At 40.6% G+C, this 27,924-nt stretch overlaps 1 protein-coding gene across 4 annotated transcripts in view; it reads right to left on the bottom strand.

Moving 5' to 3' along the window:
• Nucleotides 1–6,456: 6,456 nt before the first annotated feature.
• Nucleotides 6,457–27,924, bottom strand: part of ACSL1 (acyl-CoA synthetase long chain family member 1) — a 98,735-nt gene continuing 77,267 nt past the window's right edge. For all 4 annotated transcript variants that reach the window (XM_056802958.1, XM_056802959.1, XM_056802957.1 and 1 more), the window contains 7 exons: nt 16,917–16,989; nt 13,543–13,631; nt 12,922–13,038; nt 10,197–10,340; nt 9,310–9,411; nt 8,914–8,985; nt 6,457–8,238 (listed from right to left, as the gene is read on the bottom strand). In XM_056802958.1, the coding sequence (XP_056658936.1) occupies nt 8,098–8,238; nt 8,914–8,985; nt 9,310–9,411; nt 10,197–10,340; nt 12,922–13,038; nt 13,543–13,631; nt 16,917–16,989 (738 nt within the window). In that variant the 3' untranslated portion in view covers nt 6,457–8,097. The remainder of the gene's footprint in view (nt 8,239–8,913; nt 8,986–9,309; nt 9,412–10,196; nt 10,341–12,921; nt 13,039–13,542; nt 13,632–16,916; nt 16,990–27,924) is intronic.

A 27,924-nucleotide genomic window follows, 5' to 3' on the forward strand; every position in this document is an offset into this window, starting at 1 on the left:
GCCCAGTCAGTTCAGGATCATACCAAGAAGCTTCGTAGTTATCAAACAGCCAGTAGGGAAGCAGGTAGGATGAAGAAGACCAGACAAAAAACAGCCAGCAAGGGAAGGCAGCTAGTCCCCTACAGTTAAACCAGAGATAGAGCCAGTACAAGGCCCTACTGTCTCTTAGCAACAGCTTCACTCTCCCTTGCAGAATTGCAGAATTGCAGAATTCTTACTCTGCTGTCCCATGCCTCTGCCCTCTGCAAACACACACTTTCTTCCTTAACTTACTTCACTTTTCCTTATAACAGTGATGGGAAATGAGGAGTAAGAAGATTGGAGAGGTAGGATGGGGATAGGTTATAAGGGACTTTGAATGTCAAAGAGAGTATTTTGTATTTGCTCCTGGAGGCAATAGGGAGCCACTGGAGATTACTGAGTGGGGAAGGGAGAAGGTGTGTGTGTGTGTGTGTGTGTGTGTGTGTGTGTGTGTGTGTGTGTGTGTGCATGTGTGTGTGTGTGTGTGTGTGACACAGTTGAGCATTAGGAAAATCACTTTAGTAGCTGGAAAAAGAATGGATTGGAGTTAGAAGAAACTTGAGGCAGGCAGTTACTGCCTTAATTCAGGCATGAGGAGATGGGGGTCTGCACTGGAGGGATGGTGAAGTTGGAGGAGAAAAGGGGGTGTATTCCAGATATGTTGCAAAGGAGAAATCAACTCATCGGTCTGGGCAACAGCTTAGATATGGGAAGTAAGAATAGTGAGGAATTCAGGATGACTTCTAGGTTGGAAGTCAGAGAGAATAGTAATACGGAAGGGTGGGACAAGGTTTAGGGGGGGAAATAACAAGTTCTGTTTTGGACATATTGAATTTAGATGTCTACTGGACCTCAGTCTGAGATCTGAAAGGCAGTTGGGATGTCAGCAGAGAGACTAGGACAGGAGAGGTAGGTTTGAGTCATCTGTCTGTCTGCCTGTTTCCTCAGCTATAAATTGGGGAGAATAATAGCACCTGCCTCCAGGAGTTGTTAGGATCAAATGAGATACCTGTAAATGCATAGCACATTGCCTGGTACATAGTAGGCACTGAATAAATGCCCATTTAAATTCCCCCAAAACTGTCTTGCTTGTCAGTCAATTTTTTCTTTAATCTTTGTTAGTTCTTGCTTTAAAGCCTGGTTTTCTTTTACAGTTTGGTCAAACTGGTTTTGTAGATGCATGAATTTCTTTTGCATTATTTCCCACTTTTCCTCCCAGAGGGCTTCCATCTTTTTGGTCATTTCTGATTCAAATTCTTCCTGGGTTTGTGGAGAGTTTCTATTTCCTTTGGAAGATTTTGGAGAATTTTCTTGTATATCTTCTTCTATCTGCTCTGTATTTTGTATTTTGGCTCCATAGAATGTGTCCAAAGTCGCCCCTTTCTTCTTATTTTTCTTGGTATTTTGGGGCTTCTGTGCTTCTGTGGAGTTTGTCATCTCTGAATGTGGAGGATTAGCTTTTCTTATCTCTGTCTGGTGATCAGAGGCTTTAGTCCTGGGCAGATGTTGGTTCTATGAGCTTTCCCTGGGTTAAACTGAATATGCCTCACTGGAACTGGAATGGAAGGGTTGGACCACGAGGCCACACTCTCCCCCGGCTCGCTTTCCGGAAGTTGCCTTCAGAATCGCTGGCCGTGAGGCTGTTTCGTTGGCCTGCGGGGGGGATGGGCTGCAGCTTTCCCAAGCTCCGGGCAAGGACTTTCACTGAGACTTGGATAGCAGGATCCAGCCCGTGAGGCTGTCTTGCCCGCCCTGAGGGTTGCTGTTGTTTAGACCAGCTCTCTGCAGGGGAAGCCCCAGGCAGTAACTTTCACTGGGACTCGGGTAGAAGGCCCTGAGGGTTCTGCTCTCTGAGCCCGGCCGGGCTGCGGCTTCTGGGAGCCTTGGACTCTGCACTCCTACCCCTGAGGTCCGAGTGATCTCGGGTTCTGGCTTTTGAGGGGAGCCGTACCTTTTGAACCGGGTCCAGGTCCAGGAGGAGGGTTCCCAGGGTCTGTGCTGTTGATCGTTTTGAATTTCGGCGCCTTAGGAGCTTTTGGTTTGAGATCGGTCGGGAAGGGTTTTCCGGAGATCTGAGCTTTAGCTTTCTCTAAGCCGCCATCTTAACCGGAAGTCTCCTTTCTTTAATCTTTGAAATTATGGTTCCTCCCTCCCTTCCTTCCCTATCTAACTAGTTGTGTGACCTAGAGAAAGTCAGCCTCCTTAGATGTAAACTAGGCAAGTGGATTAGCTCTCAGTGAAACACCACCAGTGGCTATAAGTACGGGTGCCTAATAGACCTAGGGGAAGCCTTGTAAACTGTAGGGTGCAAGAAATTAACCCTTAACTCAATCCAACGGACCTTGGGCTTCCTTGGGTTAACAACAGAAAGCTCTACAGTAACCCAGTGTGGAAATGATTAAGAAAAACACCCTCACAAGTCAGAAGCCCCTGCAAGCTCTAGATATGCCCAATCATTCCTCACCATATGCCAGCCGCGTAATATATCATCAGGCACATTTCTCTCTCTTACAGAGTGTGGCCCACATCCGCTTTTTGCCTTTATTTAAATTTCCTTTTATTGTGAACTTAAACACCCCAAACCAAATCATTTCCCTACACAATATGCAACAGAAAAAGGGGGTTTTATGTGAAAGCATCAATTTCCTTTTCACCCCAATTACTTTAAAAGAAGCAGATGATAAATTTTATATGCGGCTTTTAAAACCTTCCTGCTTGTGAGTCAACTTTTTTGTTTAAACTTTGGAGTTATGTTTGCATATTAGCAGAGAAAAGCTAATTAAGTGTGATAGATAGAGCTCAAAAATAGTTTAGTCAAGGCATTAGTTCCTATGAAGTGCTAGTGATGGTAATACTAATTTAAACAGGAGCCCTAAACTTTGACTATTTATTAAGTTATACAAAATATACGGAAGTTCTTAAAATAAAGAGAGCAGCACTACAGTGACAGAGTAAGAAAGTTCACTGTCTTGATGAAGAACAACAGAGATGGGGGCAACAAGAGATAGAAGGGCATAGGTTCAAATCTGACCTCAGACACTTCCTAACTGTGTGACACTGAACAAGCCACTTAAACCCCCATTGGCTAGCCTTGGAATCCAATACACAAGGACTCTAAGAAGGTCAGTAAGGGTCAAAACCCAAAAGGAAACAGTGATCCAGACAGGTGCTGCATGCTCACGAAAATACCTGGCTTTGGTTTAAAAAATGTTAAATATCAAACATGATGTTAAAAATGTCATCAATCATATTATACACTATTGGGATTTTGTAGCTTAGCACCCTGACCTTGTTCAGTCATTTCCAACTCTTCATGACCCCACTGGGGTTTTCTTGGCAAAGATTTGCAATTTCCTTCTCCAGCTCATTTTATAGACGAAGAAACTAAGGCCGAATGGGTTAAGTGACTTACCCAGGGTCATACAGCAAGTCAATGTCTGAGGTCATATTTGAACTCGGGTCTTCCTAACTCTAGGCCCAGTGTTCTCTCCACTGCATGACCTAACTTCCCTAAACTTAGCTGATTGTTGCTTCAAACCCTTTCACCCCTGTGGCAGAGCCAAGTCTTTAGCACAGTGATTGGCTCTCAGAGGCATGTAATAAATGTGGGGAGAAGAGGAAATGGCACAGAATGGTCTGAAGGGGAAAGCCCAGCTAGGTAGTATAGCGGCAGGGCAGAGTAAGGTGAGTTTCTATCAAAGCATTGGTGATAAATAATGAAACATGATAGAAATACACCTGAATTAGAGTTTTAAAAAAACTGGTGAGGCTCTTCTTAATGACTAATTTAGCACCCCCAGACAAGTCATTTCCTCTCTTTTGGTTTCAGTTTTCTCACATGGAAAAATATGGTAGGGATTGGAGTAAATGATCATAAGGCTCCAGATTTAGAGAAATAAGAGACTTTTGAGGTCATCTTGTCCTAACTTCCTCATTTTACAATTGGGGAAACTGCAGTCCAATGACATGAAATGATTTGTCCAAGAATATATTGGTATTAGGGGGCTGAGGCAGGATTTGAACTCAAGACCTCTGAATCTAAAGCTAGGGCTCTTTTCCTTATAGTCTAGGGCACATTCTTCATTAGGAAACACACCCTGTGGAAAAGTAATCAGCAATTTTTCCTTATAGCCCATCATGTCACCCTGAAAGAATGAAACCTATAATAAACATGAAAATACATGTATAACCCAGATTGAATTGCCTGCCAGCACTGGGAAGGGGGGAGAGAGAGAGAGAGAGAGAGAGAGAGGGAAATAAGTTTGATCATATATCTTAGGAAAACTTGTATGGCAATCTGTCATAACATATAATTGGTATAAATAAATGAATATATTTTTTAATTAAAGAAGGTTAAATGCTGGGTTTGTAGTCAAGAAGACCTATGTAAAATTCTGCCTCAGACACTTAGGAGTATTCCTTGGTGACCCTGGGTATGTCATTCACCACTCAAGTGTTTTAAATTCTTCACCTGTAAAATGAGAGACTTGGATTTGATATGGCTTCTGAGCTACCTTTCAGTTTCACATTTTTTTTTAAACCCTTACCTTCCGTCTTGGGAGTCAATACTGTGTATTGGCTCCAAGGCAGAGGAGCGGCAAGGGCTAGGCAATGGGGGTCAAGTGACTTGCCCAGGGTCACCCAGCTGGGAAGTGTCTGAGGCCAGATTTGAACCTGGGACCTCCCATCTCTAGACCTAGTTCTCAACCCACTGAGCCACCCAGCTGCCCCTAGCTTCACATTTTGAAAAATATTTTTAACATTTCAATTAGCAAGTATTTAAAGGGAGAGAGCTTTTCACTACCACCCTGACCAAATTAAACACACACATAACACTCTCACATTATAGATTCATAGTCTTACAAAATTAATGTCCACATTAGCCATGTATGAAAATGCAAGAGATGAGCGGTGTGGTTGTCTGTTCTTTTAATTGTGCTGAGCTCTGAAATCTTTCAACGTTGTTTTTCTCTAAAATGTTACCTTCTGGCTGTCCATAAGTCTTCATAGTTTTCTCTGAAACGTCTTTCATTATTCCTTATGGCACCATAATATCTATTACATCCACACGTCACAGTTTGTTTAATCATTCACTAATAGGGGACACCCCCTTTGCTTCCAATTTTGACTGCAATGAAAAGAGTCACTCTAAATGTTTTGTAGGCGTGGATGCTTTTCTACTTCCTCTGATTTCTCTGGGAGTAAAGGTCTGGAAGTGGTAGAGCTGAATTCAAGATTATGGAGAGTTTGGGAACTCTGCCAGAGTTCCCAATTTAGCTTTAAATCTGCGATTCTATGGACCCACATGCATTGCTGATACAATTCTTTTAGCAGTGGACAATGTCCTTCGTTCCATGATGGAGGTCTTTAGCCTTGGAGTGTTGCAGATCTCTTTGGCAGTCTGATGAATGAATAGGTCATTTCTCTAACGTGTTCAAAGTGAATAAAATAAAATGCAAAATTACAAAAGACACTAAGTATACTACAATATAAGGAGCAACATTTTCTGATAGGTTATAGACTCCGTGTTGTGAACTCGTGTTCCATGAGGCAACATGGGGACCAAGAGTCATTCACGCAAAATCATTGAACAGAAAATAAATGATGACTATCAGAAAAGGAAGAGATGTGAGCACCGAGGACCTTGGGAAACAGGACAAATCAGTGCCTAGGTATTTGAGGGATAGTAGAAAAACAGGGCAGGCAAGGAAACTGTGGGCATTGTTACCCTTCTCAGAGCTGCCTTTTGTTCCACTGGGAATTCAAACTCAAGAATGGAAATTTCTTTCCTTTACTAATTGCCCAAGAGCACAGCAGTGGGCACATGACTGTGGAGATGTACCACATGTCCTTGCTCAGCTTTGCATGATTTATGAAGTTTAAAGAAAACCAACCACTGTCAACTTCATGCTTGGAAAGCTTGGTTCCCAGGGGAATTGTTCATGAAAGCATCACTGTCCAATAAAAGCAAACATTCATAAAAGCAATAAATAAGAGGAGGAAGAAATGAGGCTTCAGGGGAGATTTTAGGAGTGGACAAACATGAACTGAAAGCATGAAAATCAGATGTAAGTAAGTAGAGGGGAGAGGAATAGAGAAGAAAGTGATCCAAACAAACTACAAGAAAATAAGACATTCTATAGCAACCAATCCCAACAACCATCATGTCAAGGAGAACAATTTTATGATAAAATATTTGACATTTTTTGAGAAGACTCTTGCTTTTTTTTTTTTTAAACAGATATTGGATCTCTGCCAATGATGTTTTGAGCAGATGTCAAGGCTGGTTATTTTAAGTGTCATAAAGTAGTTTATGGGTCAATGAGGATGGAGAACAGAAAGGGAAAGAGAAAAATTAGAAAGGGCATAGAATGTGGGGAAGGCTCTTTAGAGCAACTACGGCATTTGACGGTAAAGAAAAATGCTTCACTCATATGAAATGCAGAAATATTTATTTTGGTTTCCTTCGTTGTTTTTTGGAAATTTCTGTTTTGGTTTATAAAACATAGAAATAGCCAACACTGAAAGCAAAAATCCAAAACTCCGATGTGACAAATTACCGATTTAGAGATTTGTGCAATTAAGAGCGCACATTATGAAGTTAGGCTACCAAATAGTGTTATCACAATGACATGTCTAGTGCAAACCTCGTTGTGCTTGAATATCACATATAATCCCAAGTATCCAAAAAAAAAAAACAACAACCAAAAATAGAATCATTTAAAATGACAACTTAATTCAGTCAAATGTGGCCAAAATCGGAAATAAATTGCAATGTCGCCAATTTCCCCAATTAGACTAAAAACCCCTCAGCAGTTACTCTGAGGAAAAATTGACTTTCCCCCTAGATTTACACATTCCCCTATTAGCTAGCATTTGTTCTGGTTTGTTGAATACATTTTGTAGAAATCATGAATAGACTTCTGAGGTGAGCTCATTCCTGTCCATGATTACCCTCCACTTCAACTAAAAAGTATTCAAGTATACCCGCTCCCTCTAGCCTTCTACGTGATATGTTTGGTACAAGACAGTTTATTCTGGGAAACAAATAAAGCATTAATCACGGCATGATATTCTGATATGAAAACTACATTAAAAACCCGTTGGCCGTATACAGAAAGAGTGGCTAGTGCAGTGTAGATCAGGTGTACGGTTAGCAGGCCATCATCACAGCTGAGCTGGGCGCATCCTGCTCTCATGGTGTATGTATCCTTGAAATTCTTGTCTTCACTGTCAAGAGTCTAAGGCAGATTTGTTAATGACCCATGGAAGGGCTGGAGGGAGGGACGGGAAGGAGACAGATCTGGAAAACACTCTCTTGGTAGCATTCTGCTTTGCATTCATTAGCGTCCACATTCTGTAGGGCACTCCTCTGTGACCCTCAATCTGCTTGGTTGTATTTGTTCTGATTTACAGGGAACCTTAAGTTCAAAACGGTACAGTTCAGATATTTCTTTTCTTTCTTTTTTTCTTTCTTTTTTTTTCTGTTAGGGTAACCCAGGGCGGAGGGCATAAAGGGAGAGAAAGCTTCACAACTCTCATTCAGAGAAGGGTGAGCAGAAGAGGGAGCTTAAATAATGTTTGGATGAATTCTGGTAAACCTCACTCCTGCCTGGGTGTGTTTGTCATTTTTAAAAAGGATCCTTTTCCTCCAGTGTACTCTGTACCCTTCGGAATAGACCACTGTAGAGAACATAGCAAACACCTGACCTGGCAGAGACAGGGAAACCCTAGCTCCCTGGCCAGGATCAGGAGAGAAGAGTCAACACCCCCCTTTTTGGCTGAGGAAGTCCCAAATAACTTAACAGGTATACAGTTGCCCTTTACAATTTAAGGCTCATTTTGGAAATTGTATATCACCACAAAATGGTCAGCAACACAAGGTGACAGTAAGGCAGTGTTCTGTTTCCTTCAAAATTCCTATGGCAAGAACCCCGTCTGTCCAAACAAGTCAACACATTGCACAGTTTCCTTCCCTATGTTTGCTGGAGTCCAAATTACCAATATGAAGGCCAACAGTAGAAGTAGGTCTTTTGAGGTGTGCGGTTTTCTTTTTCCAAGCTATCTTCCTCAAGATTAAATCTTAATGGTAGAATAGAGTTCATCTATCTGTGACCTGAAGTACTTGCGGAGCTCGGGTCTCTTGGCCTTCAGCGTCGGGGTCAGAAGGCCATTCTCCACAGTGAATAGTTCCATGTGAAGAGCGATCCCTTTGACCTGGAGAGAGGAACGAACAGAAGCAGAGGGGAAGAAGTGAGCGCCGCTTACCCAGCGCGGAGCAGAATCATCATCAGAAGAATCCATTCGTGAAATAACGTGTTATCAATATTAACTGTTGTTTAATCACAGGCACGAATGCCCATCATGATTTTACGAGTCTACTTAGGTACTGGGAAATCACTGTGATATAATTACAATAATGATGACGATATAACTTGCGAATGAGCCGCTGGGCTCGGGGACCAGGGCAACGCGTAGTTTGTTCATCTCCCTTCGGGGAGTGCTGTTTGTCTTGCAGCCCCTGATACGTGAACTTGTGTTTCATAACTATCATTTGATACAGCGTCAATTACGCATTAATTCAATTATAGACCCTTTAGAGGGGCCTCATAATCCTGTGCATTTTATTTTGTGCATTTGAGGACATGATTCTGAGGAGGAGCCCTCAGGCTTCACCAAGCCACCAAAGGGGTCTGGAATGTAACAAGGGTTCAGGAGTCTTTAGATGGAGGGTAGCAACTACAGGGCCATTCATTCCCAGCCACTTGCTAGTAATTTAATTCAATAAAGACTTCATTAAGAAACCCAATCTTCTGTAATGACATTTGGAGCAAAAACTCCCAAAGCAAGAAACGGATCATGCAAAGGTTCACAGACTTATCAACGCCTCACCTGCTCAAATGGCTTTAGACCAGCCTCCTTCCCAAGCCTCACAAGGTCTTCTAGGATTCCTTTCTTGACATCCTATAAAGGCAATAAAAGAAAGACCGCATTAAAAATACTTTTTATGGCTATCACTTGTCTTTGCATCACCTAGACCTGCTTCTGTATTCCTGGCCAGCTAGCTAGGTGACACAGTGAACAGAGCCCTGGAGTCAGGCAGATCTGGGTTCAAAACCAGCTTCAGGCAGCTGTGTGACTCTGGGCAAATGACTTAAATCTGTTTGCCACTGTAAAATGGGGATAACAATAGCATCCACTTTTCAGGGTTGTTGGAAGGACTGAGTGAGAGATCTGTAAAGTGCTTAGCACAGTGCCAGATGTGTTCACTATAATCAAGACGCTTACCTTATTTCTGCATAATTCTTCATAGGTTCCACTGATGCCCTTCTTTTTGGCCCAGGGACAGAGCACTTCCACATCTGGTACCACTATTGCTATGAGGAATGCCTTTAACACACACATAGTACAGGTCAATTGCAATCATACCTTGTTCTAGGTAACCCTGAGCATGCATGATGGCATGGGAAATGCTAACAGGATGACAATAAAACATCAATTTATTTGAATCTAAAGGAAATCCTTATTTTTATTTCTATATGACTAGTTTCCTGAGAAGCATTGATTTTATTTCATGTATTAGTAGTGAGTGGGGGCAGCTAGGTAGAAGAGTGGATAGAATACCAGGCCTGGGGTCCAAAGGATCTGGGTTCAAATTTGGCCTCAGACACTTCCTAGCTGTGTGACCCTGGGCAAGTCACTTAACCCTGACTGCCTAGCCCTTGCCACTCTTCTGTCTTAGAACTGATTCTACAACAGAAGGTAAGGATTAAAAAAAAAAAAGAAAAATAGTGAATGAGCACTCAAGTTCCAAGCAGGCAATAATAGACCAAAGGCAAAATGGTCCAACCTTTGCCAGTTCTCACAAAAAGCTTTGCCCCGGTTAACTATCCCCTTTCAAGCCTTCTGCTTCAGTTTAAAGCTTATAGACAATCAGCTTCCAGGTGGCCTTGCCCAACATGCCCATCAGTCTCTTGGGAGGCAGCTGGGCTGTGGGCTTAATATATAGACTAAGTATCTCTCCTATCTATTGTACATTTATATATATAAATATAAAAATAAACAAACTATTCTCTCTCGAGCTATAACCGAAGTGCAGAGCAGCCTGCTATTCTGTTAATACTGCTTCATAGCTGTAGGCATTAAAACATAAATGGTGACTGAGAACTCTATACCTGTAAGCTTTCCCCGTGTACAAACACCTGGGCCACAGGCTCACTCCGCTGGTAGATATTTTCAATTTTCTCAGGCGCTATGTATTCCCCTTGTGCCAGCTTGAATATATGTTTTTTCCTGTCGATGATCTTCAAGGTACCATTCTAGGTGGGAGAGAACACAAAGAGAGGATTTGTACCCACAAAAGAAACAGCTCTGGCATGGAATTTACACAATTACACAATCTAGATTTAATTAAAAGCAAAGCGTTAACATCCTCTAATTACTCCTGGTGGAACAGAAACAATATTCTCCCCTCAAGTGACTAATGCTATGAATATATCCACTGGGTTGGTATTGGCCCATATGGCTCCAGGGCCAATGGAATGGAGGAAGACGTTGTGATGTCCACAGCCAATTTGCCATGTGCACGTGGGTTTCAGGATCAGACATCAGAATGGAGTTCAAGAGTTCTGGGGACTGAAACCCCTTGAGGGTTCTTTTTACCTCTCCTGAAGCCACTTTCTCTTAAATTTCCAAATGTACCGTACAGAGAATCAGACAGAACAGTCACAGAATCATAGAACTGAATTTAGAAATTTCAGAAAAGAAATTCTGAGCATTATAGCTCAAGAACTGGAAAGGGCCTTAGAAGCAATCTAGAATAATCCCTTCATGTCATAGTTAAGGAAAGCAAGACCAAGAAAGGTTGATTGACTTATCATTCAAACCCAAGTGTTCCTGACTCCAGGACCAGTGGTGTCAAACTGAAATAGAAACCATTAAAGCATACAGCAGGAACTCTGCGGACCACATATGGACTTAGAAAATCAATGAGCACTTTCTGTATTTTTATTGTATTTTAATTTATTTTGGTAAATATTTCCCAATTACAATTTAATCTGGTTCAGGCCACATTCAGAAGTGCTATGGGCTGCCTGTGGCCTATGGCCCAAGTGTTTAGCACCTCTCTTTAGGGGCTAGCTCTGCTCCCTTTTCACTGCAACCCTACTTCCCTCAGCCGCATGGTGCAGATGAGTGCAGAAACTCTGATTTGTCTGTGATTACAGAGCTACAACTGGGGTTAGAGCTAGGACTAGAATCCACAATTTAATCCATTTTATATCTGGGTCAGACTACTCTGCAAATCCCTTCTTCTTCTCTTTTAAACCTTTAGCTTCTGTTGTAGAAACAATATCAAGTATTGGTTCCAAGGCAGAAGAGCAGTGAGGGCTGAGCAACTGGGGTTAAGTGACTTGCCCAGGGTCACACAGGTACTCCTGACTCTAGGCCTAGTGCTTTATTCCCTGAGCTGCCTAGCTGTTCCATAGCCAATACTTCTTAGATAAAGTCAGGAAAGAGTCAACTAACCTGTTTTGAGAAGTGGCTTTGCTATCTCTAAAAAGATGCTATCTTGCTGCCCACACCTTCAGCCCTTCTTAGAAAATATTTCTTCCCCCAGGTCCCTTCACCAGTTAGAGCTGGATGACAAGTATTTCCCCCCTGTTGATACAAAGAGAGGAGAAGCTGTGTGATGGAGGAAGAGCCTCGGATACACACAGGCTGTGTGACTTGGAACGAGGCTCAGTGTCCCCATAAAATCCTCTAGACTATAAGTGATCTGCACAGACGGAGAATTCCCTACACCAGAGAAACTATTTGCCCAAACTCTTTCCCTAAAGAAATGATGAAATTAAGATGACATACACATAGAGCCAAGAGTTATACCCCAAGAGATAAAGGAGAGGAAAAGTTTTCAAAAGAAATGAAAAACTACCAACGACCACCAAAGAATGCACCCTAAATCACCAAGAAGAGGAATGCAGGTTCAAAGAACCTGTTAGTTGTACCTCAAATTTAATTAGCAATTACCAAGAAAGACACCAAAAAGCAGAAATGATTATTACTGGACAGACTGTGAGGAAACAGGTGCATCAATGAACCGTAGCTGGAATCATGGAGTGAGCCAATCATTCTGGACCATAATTTGGAATTTTGGAAGAAAAAGGGGACTTTTATACTCTTTGGCCAAGTACCTCACTACTCTTTGACTCAGTTTATTCATCTGCAAAACAAGTATAAAAATAGCACCTATTTCTCAGGGTTATTGTGAAGATCAATTGAGATAAAAGTAAAAGTGTTGAGCAAAGAGCCTGGCAATATGTAAATATTAGTTACCACCATCATCATTTTTAGGGCACATATCCCAAGAAGGTGAAACTAGAATAAAAGAGGCAGTATATACCAAAATATTTTCTGTGGCAGCAAATACCTGGGGACAAACCCAATGACCATCAGTTAGGAAATGGCTGAACATATTGTGGTATTTGAGTGTAATGGAATATTACTGCAGTGTAAGAAATGATGATTATGAAGGATTGAGAGAAACACAAGAAGATTTATGTGAACTGGTGCTGAGAAAAATGAGAACAGGAAAATGATTACAAAATGCATGGAAAGGAGCCCTAAAATTAGGAAGCCAAGTCATTGTGACAATTAATCTTGATCCTGGAGAATAAATAATGAAACATGAGAAGGGAAGACAAAAGGGACAGAATGTAGCACAGGTTATCAGATATACTGGTTGCTTTGAACTGTTTTAGTTTGTTAGAAGGGCATGTTCAATGTGGACTGAAATGGGTGAGAAATATGAGTGAGATCAATGATGATTATCCAGCAGATTCCCCTTCACACCCACCTTGTTTTAGAGTAATATATTAGCAAAAAGAGCAGGGATTTACTTACTGGTAACCATTTCCCAATGTCTCCTGTGTGCAGCCAGCCATCTTTATCTAGAGCTTCTGCTGTTTTCGCTGGGTCCTTCAAATAGCCCTTGAATACATTTGGCCCTTTCACACATATCTGAGAAAAAGGGAATTTGGATACCATTAATGCCATCAATGGAAACTCCCACCCAAATTCCCATTGAATTTCTTATGCTGGCCCACAATATATGGAAATTGTGACAGGAAAAGTTGAAATGAGGAAGGGATATCTGTCCTTTAAGAGAATAGGACATCATTATTTGAGCTTTAAGAAATTCATTAATTAGTATCTAGGGCAATTAGCTAAGCTCCAAGGATAACTGCCCCTGGAGACCTCCAGGATCCCAAAGTCCCTGGGTCCAACTCTCTTCCTGCTGCCTTAGGGGGAAGAATAGTCATTACTCTATGCTCAGAGTGTCTTCCTCCTATTAATTTAAAAGCAAAGGCATCTTCAAAAGTATTACGTGTTTCACTCTAGATGCATCAACTAGATTAAGCCTAAAAGTTCCGATATGTGTTATGCCACTGTCTTTTGAAAGTCAGGGGCTAGACAAGAGAGGACAGGGGTTGAAACGTAAACAATCAGTACAAATTTACTCACCTCACCTTCTCCCTTGGCAGCCAGGTAATTCATCTCTTCAACATCAACAAGTTTTATATGACAGCAAGGCATTGGAGCGCCAACATGGCCTATGCATCAAATGAAATATGATCACTTATCTTGGGATCTTTATCAAACACTTTGCTTTCAGTGACATTGATCTAACATATTTATTAAGGATTCACTATGGTGGTAAAGCTAAGAGGGATATGGGGTTAAGTGAGAGGTGCTTCCTCCTTTTGGGGTCACAGATCCCTTTGGTAGTCTGGTGAAACCATGGACCCCTTCTCAGAATAATTCTTTCCTTTTAAAAACCTTTACTTTCTGTTTTAGGATTGATACTACGTATCAGTTCAGATCAGGCAGAAGAGTGGCAAGGGCTAGGCAACTGGGGATGAGTGACTTGCCCAGGGTTACACAGCTAGGAAATGCCTGAAGCCAGATTTGAACCCAAGTCCTCTTCCCTTGTGCTACCTAGCTGCCCCTCAGAATAATTTTTTAAATTATATTTATTTATATAATTACATATTTTATATTTATTATATAGGATTTATTATATAGGATATGCAATCCTACTAAATAGGATATGCAAAATGTCAAAGGAGATGAATTATTCTGCAATATAGTTATGAAAATACATATTATTTAAAAGTTTATGGGACCCAGGGTGAAAAATGCTGTTTTCAAATGGTGCCAGGCAAGTCATTCATCATCTCAGTTTGTCTAGGTAACTCTCTCAGTTATCAATTAGTTGCTTATCATCATCAGTAGAAGGAGTTTCCATATTGGGGAGTTCTCTTATGAAATCAGTTGAAAAATCTGGGTTGAAAAAAAAAGTGGAATACATTATGCTGAACACTGAGTGAGAGAGAAAAATTTTAAAAAGACAGTCCCTGAGTGTATCTTGTTCTCTTGGTCTCTGTCTCTCTCTGTCTCTGTCTCTGTCTCTGTCTCTCTCTCTCTCTCTCTCTCCATCTAGCTATCCATCTATCCATCTACCCATCTATCCATCTACCCATCTATCCATCTACCCATCTACCCATCTATCCATCTACCCATCTACCTATCCATCTATCCATCTATCCATCTACCTATCCATCTATCCATCTATCCATCTACCTATCCATCTATCTATCTATCTATCTATCTATCTATCTATCTATCTATCTATCTATCTATCTATCTCTCTATCTCTCTATCTATCTCTCTATCTATCTATCCATCCATCTATCCATCCATCTATCCATCCATCTATCCATCCATCTACCCATCTACCTACCTACCTATCTATCTATCTATCTATCTATCTATCTATCTATCTATCTATCTATCTATCTATCTATCTATCTATCCATCTACCCATCCATCTATCATCTATCCATCTCTCTATCTATCCATACATTTATATATGTATACACACAGATATTTCTTTATCGGTTTGTGTGTGTGTGTATTCTTTTGTGGTGTAATGGAGATTGTGCTGGCCTCAAATGAAGACCGCTTTCTGGCTGTGTGACCCTGGCCAAGTTACTTAACCACTAGCCGCAGCTGGTCATTTGTGAAATACGGAGTATGGAACCCATGTCGTCCCTAAGCTTGATGCTGCCCTTCCAGCTCTCTCTCTCTTTATCTAGGTTTACTTCCTCTCTCCCAACACAAATAAGAGTTTCAGGTCTAGCCCCTGAGGAACCAGAAGTCCCTTTACAAGCGTCCTGGGCTGGACATTCGGAATGCTTGGCTGAGTGTCAATAACTTGGCTACTTAACTCAGTGAGGCTCTCAAGTCAATGTTGACACACACAGCTTTCAAACAATTATTAGACTTGTCAAAATTCTACTTATCTCAAACATCTAGAGTCTTGCCTCTGACACCTACTGGCTGTGTGACCCTGGGCAAGTCTCTTAACCTCTCATTCACAACTCTCTGAGTCTAAAAATTGGCCATCCTGCTTTGGTAGAGATATTCCCGACATTCCATAAAATCAAAGGTCAAGGCCTCCAAAAGCTACACTGGCTGCTTAAATCTGTCATTGTCCCTGCCATTCTCTTTGCGTTGTTTCAATCAACAACAGATTAAATGAAATCATACAAATTATACAAAGTTATACCAAGATGAGAATTCTGACTCTATTTCACATTATCTATTTCTACGTATTTTGTGCGGGACACATAAATATATAAAACAGAGTGAAAGCATTATGGTGACTTCCTGTCCATCACTGTAACAAATACAGGCTATTAGTTTTTTATTAAAAAAAGACCATAAAAGTCTTGGTCTTTGGCAAAAACTCACATCCTCTCAATGGCACTTCACCCTATTGCCTAGCCCTGACTACTCTTTTATCTTAGAACCAATACACAGTACTGGTTCTAAGGCAGATGGTAAGGGTTTAAAAAAGCCAGACACAAGGGAAACATCGACAGTTTTGTGGATGATGATACATCTTAAAATCCCCCTAACTCTTCTTAGGGTCTTAGACAGACTTCTTTTGCCAAAGGGAGTTGTAGCTGGGTTTGATTCCAGAACTCCTTTGAGTCTGGCAATGCCCCGTTCCTTCAGTCCTTCACTCATAAGTAAGGGTGCTTCCTACATCAGGGAAGGTTTGGGTTTTCCCTGCCCCATCAAAAAGGGACCCCCAAACCCAACTAGACCCCAGGGTAAAAAAAACCCCTAAGCTTGTGTTTTCTAACTTGAGAGTACCATTAAATCATAGAGTTAGTTTTTAGAGAAGTCTTTGGAGAAGACACATTTATAAATGCCATGTTTCCTGTTATATATACGTACTACATGTACACACACACATATATATATATGTACCCACACACACCTATACCCTCTGCCCATAATTGAAATCCAGATGTAACACGTGTGTATGCCAATGCAGATAGATCTGTGTATCTGAGGGTAAAATGCTGGACTTAAGAGACAGGAAGACTCCTGATCAGCCGAGCCCCCAGAACAAGAACTTTTCAGCCTCTGGCAAGTCTGTAGGACTTTGATCTACTAAGACCAAGAGTAGTTGTGGTCTGGTAGATGAGATTTCCACCCTGGGCAATTCCGTACCTGCCAACCCCTCAGAGCTCCTTTAATTTCCTGTGTATGTATAACTCAGTGTGCTTCAAAGTGAGGGAGAGACAAAGATGGGAGATGATTCATCCCTTTCTTCAAGGCCCACTGTGGGGGGAAAAGATGAGGCACATAAAGCCGGAATGGCATGCATCACGGTAGATGCCAAAGAAGCCACTTTACAGCTCAGTTGGCTACAAACCATTTGGTCTGAAGACTCAATGTGCACAGAACGCAGGGTAGTTCCAGTTAAATCTTTGATCCATTACATTAACATTACAGAGAGGTCCTGAGAAATGCAACTATACCAGCTGTCCAGTCTCCGGGCACTGTCAAGGAACATCCAGCTGTGCATTCTGTTTGTCCATAGCCTTCATAGAACTGCAATACCAAAACATAGATATTATTTGTTGTTGGCAAAGCTTTACATCATTATTGAAAGTGGAGCCATTCTGGGCAGCTAGGTCACTCAGTGAATAGAGAACCAGACCTGGAGATGGGAAGTCCTGGGCTCCACTCTGGCCTCTGACACTTCCTGGCTGTGTGAGCCTGAGCAAGTCACTTAACCCCCATTGCTACTCTTCTACCTTGGAACCAATACTTGGTCGGTCGGTCAGTCGGTCGGTCGGTCTCTCTGTCTCTGTCTCTGTCTCTCTCTCCCCCCTTCTCTCTCTCTCCCCTTCTCTCTCTCTCTCTCTCACCTTTACCTTCTGTCTTAGAATCAATACTAAGTATTGTGTGTGTATGTGTGTGGGGGTGGGGTATCAGTTTTTTTTTAATTTAAACATTATTTTATTTGGTCGTTTTCATACATTGTTCACTGGAAACAAAGATCGTTTTCTTTTCCTCCCCCCCCCCCCCCCCCCGCCTTTCCCTCTCCCATAGCTGACGCATGATTCCACTGGTTATTACATGTGTTCTTGACTTGAACCCATTTCCCTGTTGTTGGAGTTTGCATTATAGTGTTCATTTAGAGTCTCTCCTCAGTCTTATCTCCTCCAACCCTGTAGTCAAGCAGTTGCTTTTCATCGGTGTTTTTACTCCCACAGTTTATCCTCTGCTTGTGGGTAGTATTTTTTTTTAGATCCCTGCAGATTGTTCAGGGAAATTGCATTGATACTAATGGAGAAGTCCATCACCTTCGATTGTACCACAATGTATCAGTCTCTGTGTACAATGTTTTCCTGGTTCTGCTCCTCTCACTCTGCATCACTTCCTGGAGGTTGTTCCAGTCTCCATGGAATTCCTCCACTTTATTATTCCTTTGAGCACAATAGTATTCCATCACCAACATATACCACAATTTGTTCAGCCATTCCCCAATTGATGGGCATCCCCTCGTTTTCCAGTTTTTGGCCACCACAAAGAGCACAGCTATGAATATTCTTGTACAAGTCTTTTTCCTTATTATCTCTTTGGGGTACAAGCCCAGCAGTGCTATGGCTGGATCAAAGGGTAGACAGTCTTTTATCGCCCTTTGGACATAGTTCCAAATTGCCCTCCAGAATGGTTGGATCAATTCACAACTCCACCAGCAATGAATTAGTGTCCCCACTTTGCCACATCCCCTCCAGCATTCATTACTTTGCATAGCTGTCATGTTAGCCAATCTGCTAGGTGTGAGGTGATACCTCAGAGTTGTTTTGATTTGCATCTCTCTGATTATAAGAGATGTAGAACACTTTTTCATGTGCTTATTAATAGTTTTGATTTCTTTGGCTGAGAACAGCCTGTTCATGTCCCTTGCCCATTTGTCAATTGGAGAATGGCTTGATTTTTTGTACAATTGATTTGGTTCTTTATAAATTTGAGTAATTAAACCTTTGTCAGAGGTTTTTATGAAGATTGTTTCCCAATTTGTTGCTACCCTTCTGATTTTGGTTACATTGGTTTTGTTTGTACAAAAACTTTTCAATTTGATGTAATTCAGATTATTTATTTTGCATTTTGTAACTCTTTCTAATTCTTGCTTGGTTTTGAAGTATTTCCCCTCCCAAAGGTCTGACATGTATACTATTCTGTGTTCGCCTAATTTTCTTATAGTTTCCTTCTTTATGTTCAAATCATTCACCCATTTTGAATTTATCTTGGTGTAGGGTGTGAGGTGTTGATCTAAGCCTAATCTTTCCCACACTGTCCTCCAATTTTCCCAGTTTTTATGAAATAGTGGATTTTTGTCCCAAAAGCTGGGATCTTTGGGTTTGTCATATACTGTCTTGCTGAGGTTGCTTGTCCCCAGTCTATTGCACTGATCCTCCTTTCTGTCTCTTAGCCAGTACCAAATTGTTTTGATGACTGCTGCTTTGTAATATAGTCTGAGATCTGGGACTGCAAGTCCTCCTTCCTTTGCATTTTTTTTTTCATTATTTCCCTGGATATCCTTGATCTTTTGTTCTTCCAAATGAACTTTGTTATGGTTTTTTCTAAATCAGTAAAAAACATTTTTGGAAGTTCCATGGGTATGGCACTAAATAGATAGACGAGTTTGGGTAGGATGGTCATTTTTATTATATTGGCTCGTCCTACCCATGAGCAGTTAATGTTCTTCCAATTGTTCAAGTCTAGTTTTAGTTGTGTGGAAAGTGTTTTGTAGTTGTGTTCATATAGATCCTGTGTTTGTCTCGGGAGATAGATTCCTAAGTATTTTATTTTGTCTAGGGTAATTTTGAATGGGATTTCTCTTTCTAGTTCTTGCTGCTGAGCTGTGTTGGAATTATATAGAAATGCTGATGACTTATGTGGGTTTATTTTGTATCCTGCAACTTTGCTAAAGTTGTTGATTATTTCGATTAGCTTTTTGGTTGAATCTCTAGGATTCTTTAAGTAGACCATCATGTCATCTGCAAAGAGCGATAATTTGGTCTCCTCCTTGCCTATTTTAATGCCTTCAATTTCTTTTTCTTCTCTAATTGCTACTGCTAGTGTTTCTAATACAATGTCAAATAATAGAGGTGATAATGGGCATCCTTGTTTCACTCCTGATCTTAATGGGAATGGATTTAGTTTATCCTCATTGCAGATGATATTAGCTGATGGTTTTAGATATATACTGTTTATTATTTTTAGGAACGACCCTTCTATTCCTATGCTTTCTAGTGTTTTTAGTAGTAATGGGTGTTGTATTTTATCAAAGGCTTTTTCTGCATCTATTGAGATAATCATGTGGTTCTTGTTGGTTTGCTTGTTGATGTGGTCAATTATGTGGATAGTTTTCCTAATGTTGAACCAGCCCTGCATCCCTGGTATAAATCCTACTTGATCATGATGGATGACCCTTCTAATCACTTGCTGGAGTCTTTTTGCTAGTATCCTATTTAAGATTTTTGCATCTATATTCATTAGGGAGATTGGTCTATAATTTTCTTTCTCTGTTTTTGGCCTGCCTGGTTTTGGAATCAGTACCATGCTTGTGTCATAAAAGGAGTTTGGTAGAACTCCCTCTTTGCTTATTATGTCAAATAGTTTGTATAGTATTGGGATTAACTGTTCTCTGAATGTTTGATAGAATTCACAGGTGAATCCATCAGGCCCTGGGGATTTTTTCTTAGGAAGTTCTTTGATGGCCTGTTGGATTTCTTTTTCTGATATGGGATTATTTAAGAAAACTATTTCTTCTTCTGTTAGTCTAGGCAATTTATATTTTTGTAAATATTCATCCATATCACCTAGGTTGGTATATTTATTGCCATATAGTTGGACAAAGTAGTTTTTAATGATTGCCTTAATTTCCTCTTCATTGGAGGTGAGATCCCCCTTCTCATCCTTGATGCTGTTAATTTGCCTTTCTTCTTTCCTTTTTTTAATTAAATTAACCAGTACTTTGTCTATTTTGTTTGTTTTTTCAAAGTACCAGCTTCTAGTCTTGTTTATTAGCTTAATAGTTCTGTCACTTTCTATTTTATTAATTTCTCCCTTAATTTTTAGGATCTCTAGTATGGTTTTCTTCTGGGGGGTTTTAATTTGTTCATTCTCAAGTTTTTTGATTTGCATTTCCAATTCCTTGGTCTCTGTCCTCCCTAATTTGTTAATATATGCACTCAGGGATATGAATTTTCCTCTAAGTACTGCCTTGGCTGCATCCCATAAGGTCTGAAAGGATGTTTCGCCGTTGTCATTTTCTTCAACGAAATTGTTAATTGTTTCTATGATTTCTTCTCTAACTATCCGATTTTGGAGTATCATGTTATTTAATTTCCAATTAATTTTTGATTTGGGTCTCCATGTACCCTTGCCGATCAATATTTTAATTGCCTTGTGATCTGAAAAGGCTGCAGTTAATATTTCTGCTTTTCTGCATTTGAGTGCCATGTTTCTATGACCTAGTGTATGATCTATTTTTGTGAATGTGCCATGTGGTGCTGAAAAGAAAGTGTATTCTTTTTTGTTCCTATTTATTTTTCTCCATATGTCTATTAACTCTAATTTTTCTAAGATTTCATTCACCTCTTTTACCTCTTTCTTGTTTATTTTTTGGTTTGATTTATCTAAATTTGATAGTGGTTGGTTCAAGTCTCCCACTAATATGGTTTTACTGTCTATTTCCTCCTTCAATTCTCCTAGTTTCTCTATTAAAAATTTGGATGCTATACCATTTGGTGCATACATGTTGATTAGTGATATTTCCTCATTGTCTATACTTCCTTTTAGCAGAATATATTTACCTTCCCTATCCCTTTTGATCATGTCTATTTGTACTTTGGCTTTGTCAGATATCATGATTACAACTCCTGCCTTCTTTCTATTGGTTGAGGCCCAAAAGGTCTTACTCCAACCTTTAATTCTAACCTTGTGAGTGTCAACCCGTCTCATATGTGTTTCTTGAAGACAACAAATGGTAGGGTTTTGGGTTCTAATCCAATCTGCTATTTGTCTACGTTTTATGGGTGAGTTCATCCCATTCACATTCAAAGTTATGATTGTTATTTGTGGATTTGTGGCATTTTTATATTTTCCCCTAGTTCTGACCTTTCTTCTTTAGCTTTCTCCTTTTGAACCAGTGATTTACTTTAGGTCAGTCCCCCTAGTCCCCTCCCTTGAGATGCTTCCCTTTCTAGCCCCTCCCTTTTTATGCTCCCTTCCCCTCCCCCCTCTCCTTCCCTCCCTTTTTGTACTCCCTCCTCCCTCCCCCTCCTTGATTTTCCTTTCTTTCTTGCCCTAATGGATAAGATAGAATTCAGGATCCCACTGGATCTAGATGTTCTTCCCTCTCAGATTTGATTTCACTGAGAGTAAGGTTTAAGTAATTCCACTTCACGCTCTCTTCCTCTCCTTCTCATATGAGAGTTCTTCCCCTCCCCTTCCCATGTGTATCTTTATATGGGGAAGATTATTCTATTGATTCTCCCCCTATTTCTTGAAGTTAATCTTAGTATTATCGCGGTTCCCCCCTCCCTTTTCCTTTCTTTGCCCCAACTTTCCCCAAATCTTCTTAATTCCCCAATCTTTCCCTATGCATGTTTCTTCTAACTACTCTTATGATGATACAATTTATGAGAGTTACACAAAACATTTTCCCCACATATTAATATATATAATTTGATGTAAATGTAGTCCTTATAGAAGAGAGTTTGACTTAAAGAAAAAGATAAGATTTATCTCCTTTTCCCTTTCTTTCATATTTACCTTTTCATGTTTCTCTTGCTTTCTGTGCTTGGATATCGAACTTTCCACAGAGCTCTGGTCTTTTCTTAGCAAATGCTTGGAAATCTTCTATTTTGTTGAATGCCCATACTTTCCCCTGGAAGTATATAGTCAGTTTTGCTGGGTAGTTGATTCTTGGTTGGAGACCCAGCTCTCTTGCCTTTCTAAATATCGTGTTCCATGCTTTGCGGTCTCTTAGTGTATTAGCCGCTAAGTCGTGTGTGATCCTTATGGGAGCCCCCTTATATCTGAAGCTCTTCTTCTTGGCTTCTTGTAGGATTTTCTCCTTTACTTGGAAGCTCTTGAATTTGGCAATTACATTCCTAGGGGTTGTCTTTTGGGGATTTAGTATAGAAGGTGTTCTATGAATCCTTTCTATTTTTATTTTGCCCCCTTGCTCCAGAACGTGGGGGCAATTTTCTTTTATAATCTCCTGTAGAATAATATCGAGTTTGTTGTTTACCTCTGGTTTTTCTGGGAGACCGATAATTTGGAGATTTTCTCGTCTCCCTCTGTTTTCCAGGTCTGTGACCTTCTCAGTGAGATATTTTATGTTTTCTTCTAATTCATTAATTTTTTGGGTTTGCTTTATTGATTCTTGCTGTTTTATCATCTCGCTTTCTTCGAGGTGCTTAATTCTGGTCGTTAGGGACTGGTTTTGCTTTTCAGCCTTGTCTGCCCTTCTATTGGATGCTTCGAGTTCTTTTTCCAATTGAGTATTCTTATCTGTCAGACAGCTGATTTCTTTCTCCCATTTTTCTTTCCAGGTTTCCATCTTTTGGATAAGTTCCAGTTTGAGATCTTCCAGAGCTTGTTGATAGTTTCCATTTTGGGAGGCGTGTTCTGAATTTTTTTGGATTTCCTCCTCATTCACCTCTTTTCCTTGGGTACTTCCACCATAAAAGTTTTCAATAGTCACTTTTTTCCCTTTCTTCCTGGAGGCTTGATTTTGGGCCATGTGAGCCATCCCTTTGGTGGTTTTATTCCCCTTTCCTTTTTGGTCTGGGATCTGGGTTATATGGGTGGTTTTTCTGTGAATTTAGGTTGCTTCAGACTAGTTCTTCCCAGCCTCTGAGGTTTCTTAGAGCGCTGGGTCCCTGATCACAGCCACACTGCCCAGGTGTTCACCTCCGCCCAGATAATCAGCGCGTGGTCCACCCCTGGTGTTTAGCTCCGCGGAGATGTTCAGCGCAGCCCGCCCCAAGTACAGCTCCGCTGTCGCTGGATTCTCCAGTGAAACCGCCCTGAGATGTTTTATCCTGGCAGTCCCCAGATCCCAAGGACCCTGGAGTGCCCCCCCCCAGACAGAGACGCTCCCCACTCACTCGCTGTCCCGGTGAGCGCTCAGGTAGCTCACTCTGGTTTAGTGGGGGAGGTGGGGTGGGGGAAGGGCGGCTCAGTTCACTTTTCTGTGCAAGCTTTTCCTCCTTATTATAGTGTGGAAATGTTCAAGCCCCACATACCTTTGCCTCTGTGGGGTACTGGGGAGTCCTTCTGTTCCTCCAAAGGTGATTTTATGCTCCTTTGATGTAGTCTATTTCGTTTGGTGCCGGGGAGAGGAAGCGTGTGGCGTCTAGATTGCAGTCATGATTACCCGGAAGTCCCCCGGGGTATCAGTTTTAATTCCTGTTTCTATGTGTCCCAGGTGGTTCTCCAAGAAAGCTGCAGAGCAGCCACTTCTCTGTACTGTCAGAGGGAGTATTCTCCCATGGGGAATTTCTTACACCAGTGAAAAGGTGGGTTGAAGATCTACATTCATGAGGAGATATGAATGTGACACCCATACACCATGTCCTAAACTGCCCAAGAAAGCAGGGACCTTCCTAATCCCTAGCTGGCAGAGGTCCCCACTTTGCAGTGAGTCTCCTGTTCATTAGGCACCTAAATATAAACTTTAACCCAATCCAAGTTATGACCTGAGAGGAAAGAAACGAGGCTCTCCTGACTTGCCAGTGCCAGGAATTGGGAGGTTCAGGCTGAGTTACGAGCCTTTGTCAGGATTTGGTGGCTCCCACAGACCACCAGGGTCACGTTGTTGAGAGTCAAAACCTTTCCCCAGATTTGTGGGGGTTCATGGGCTATGGAAAAAATGTGCTTTGAGATTATGCCAAAAAGGAGTGTCTCGAACTGTATTTAGTCAATGAGACAAAAATATTTTTATCCTTCCTGTTTGTAGAAGCTGCTTTTATGGCTGCCTTTCACATGTGACAGACAACAAGCTGTGGGATGGGCAATTTTCTGGTTTTCAGGTAAGGAGAGTCACAAATCAGCTGACTCTTTTGAGGATGACTGCTTCAGCCCATGTCACCTTGATGCTTCCCCGAAACCAGTTCCAATGGCCATGTCACAGACTAACTAATTCAACACAACTAGGATGACAAAAGTCATCCTTCAGAGTGTTCTTCATTAGGACCTGTTTTCTATCTACTCCATTACATGTATATTATAACTCATCTAGTCCAATCTGCTAACAACTCATTAAGCCATGGGTTCTTCATCTAGGATTCATAAACTTTAAATAAATCTGTTTTGGGGGAGGGATGCAACGAGGTGGTCAGTGAATAGAAAGGCAGGCTTGGAGACGGAAGGTCCTGGGTTCAGACACTTCCTAGCCATGCCACTTAACTCCCATTGCCTAACCCTTCCTGCCTGTCTGCCTTGGAACCAATTAACAGTACTGATTCTAAGGTGGATCAATGCTTTGATCGCTGTACTTTAATATGACAGCTTTCCTTTCTGATCCTATAGATTTTCTTTTAGGTCTTTAAAATCATTATTCTGCAAAGGGATCCATAGGAATAGCTAAACTGCCAGAGGGGTCCAAGACACAAAAAGGCAATGAAGTCCCACATCACAGAATAATTTCAGGACCCTGCTAGCCTGGCTTTCTAGTTACCAGAGTTACATCAGGAGCAAAAAAAAAAGTATAGCCATAAAGTATCGGTCATGAAAGAAATAAACACAAGCCTGGACAGACTAGGAGATAGCAGAGGGCAGATATTTGAATAGTCAAACTTGGCTGAATGACTAAACATCAAGAACAAAACTTGGCAGTACTGTCTCCGAAATACTATACAGGGCAAATATTTAAAAATAACAAAAACAAAATGCTAAACGCCAGGGGATTTGAAATCATTTTTGTGTCATGGAGTCCTCTGGTACTGTGATGATGCTTTTAGATCTCCTCTTGGAATAACATATTAAAATGCATAAATGAATAGGACTACAAAGGAAATCAATTATATTGAAGTTGTCATCACAGTATTTTTAAAAAGTGAATAGACCTCAGGTTGCTAACCCTTCCTTTAAATTGAGAACATTGTGTTTGTGTTAATTTTTATAAAACGATTAAAAACTGAGAAATTTTTAAAAAAAGAACATATGCTGTGTGGTATTGGGCTTCATGTTTTCCCAGCTAAACAAGCTATATGGAAAGCTAATTTGTCTATGTAAATTGTAACTCAAGTTCTAAAATTTTTTATAACCTTTGAAAAGTTCATCTGTTGCATCCAGTTTGTTCTGCATGCCCATTAGAATAAACAGTGAAACAGTGTTGAGTTAACATGTTCAATGAAATAGCAGTCAAGGAAATGACATTTAATTTGTTTGATATTGCAGTGTCTAAAGTTTGATTGAGGTGCTTGGGTTGATAATTATTGGGATAAAGCTAATATTTTATGTATCTTCAAGTCTTTAAAAAAAGGCCACTGATGAAAAAAGTACAAAGCCATCATCTAACACCATTTGTAAAACTATGATTTGGTGCTAATTTTTTTGGAGAACAATAGGGCAATTGTGTAAGAAGAGTAACAAAAATGAAACTGCTTTGGTCAGCTGTCTCACTACTTCGACCACAACCTGACAACATCAAGAGGAAAAAAGACCTAGCTATATAAAAACGTTCATTATGCCTTAACCCATATTAGCAATATGGGAACCTCTGGAGAGCTGGATGGCACAGTGGATAGAGTGCTGCCCCTAAAGTCAAAAGATTCATCTGCTGAGTTCAAATCCTGCCTCTGACATTTACTAGAAAGTCATTTAACCTGTTTGCCTCAGCTTCTTCATCTGTAAAATGAGCTGGAGAAGGAAATGGCAAACCACTCCACCATCTTCACCAAGAAAACTCCAAAAAGGGTCACAGAGACTGAAAACAATAATGGAACATCTGTGCAAAAATTGGGGAAGAGCTGAATAAAATGAGGGATGCTGATATATGGTGATCACACCGTAAAGGGTGCAACCACACCAGTGAACTCATGTATCTTTGAAGTACTTTAAGTTTCTTGGGCCTCAGTTTACTCATTTGTAAAATGAAGAAATTAATTAGATAGATGACCTCTCAAGTTTCTTCTTCTAGCCATACACTGATTTCACATATTGCATGACCTCATACAGACTCAGTGATGCCTTTATATATTTATGAATAAAGGGATAATATTAAAATGACAAATAATAAGTTCATATATGAGAGAGAGTCTAGATGGGGCACAGTATTAAGATGTTATTATTTTATAAAATTTATATTTCCCCTTTTCCATGAACTAGGAACCTTAAAATATTTATAATTTTGTTTAATTTAATTTAATTTAACTTCAACTTGCATTCTAAACTTAATCGCAATCTCAACAAAAATGAACAGATGAACGAAATATTTTTCTTTGTTTTTAAAAACAATATTTGCAACGTATTACTTTGAGAAGAAAAGCTTCTTTGAACTATTTTATCATAAATGGTTTTGCTCACGATGGCAAGATTGATTCTATCATAGATCAACAGGCCTCTGGGTCATTCCTTGTGGAGGACTGCTGTTTAGGTCATCCCATGGGATACTGATGTTCCATGACAAGATTTGGAATCTGTCCGTCTGCCTACCTATCTCTAGCAACATAGAGACACACATGTATACTCACATGTACACATAGACATAGGTAGATGTGTAGCTAATCACTGTGGTTCGGAGTAAAGATCACTGACTGGAGTCAAAGGATCTGGGTTCTAAACTTGATCTTGATGCAACTGACCATAACCCTAGCTAGGTGTTGGGCAATGACTCCCTTGGTTTCAGAGTTCACGTCTAGCTGAGTGGGAAGACTCGGACATACTGTGAGAGACAGACCTATAAAAGGGCTCCTTCGGGGCAAAATTATTAGGTTTGAAAGTCAAAGCCAGAAAGTTTCCAGGAAGTTTTGGTTCTTCAAACTTAGAGGAGTTGGGCAAAGAAATGAGAGTCTGGTCTGTCTGTGAGAAACATGGTTGGTGCCTCATGGTCTTACCACCACTAATCTCTGCAGTGGAAGGTGCTTAAAAAGCACCAGTGAGATCACCCTGGGAAATTCTCTCCCAACAAATTTATCCCATGGGAAGCCTCTCCAGTCCCAATGTGCAAGCTTTCCAAAAAAAAAAAAAAAGGCCACCCATTTATTACAGACTGCACTAGGTGGCAGTCAAGTGCTGCAGTGGATGGAATGCTAGAGTTGGAGTCTGAATGTCCTGAGTGCAAATCCTACCTCACTGTTTTACTTGTGAAGCCCTGGGTGAGTCACTACCTCTTTAATGCCTCAAGTTTCCCATCTATAAAATGGAGATAAGAATATCATCAACTTTACAAGGCTGTTTTGAGGATCAAATGAGATAATATATGTAAAAGCACTTTGGAAACCTTAACTATGAATA

Source organism: Monodelphis domestica, chromosome 6 (genome assembly GCF_027887165.1).
Source record: "Monodelphis domestica isolate mMonDom1 chromosome 6, mMonDom1.pri, whole genome shotgun sequence".
NCBI lineage: Eukaryota > Metazoa > Chordata > Mammalia > Didelphimorphia > Didelphidae > Monodelphis > Monodelphis domestica.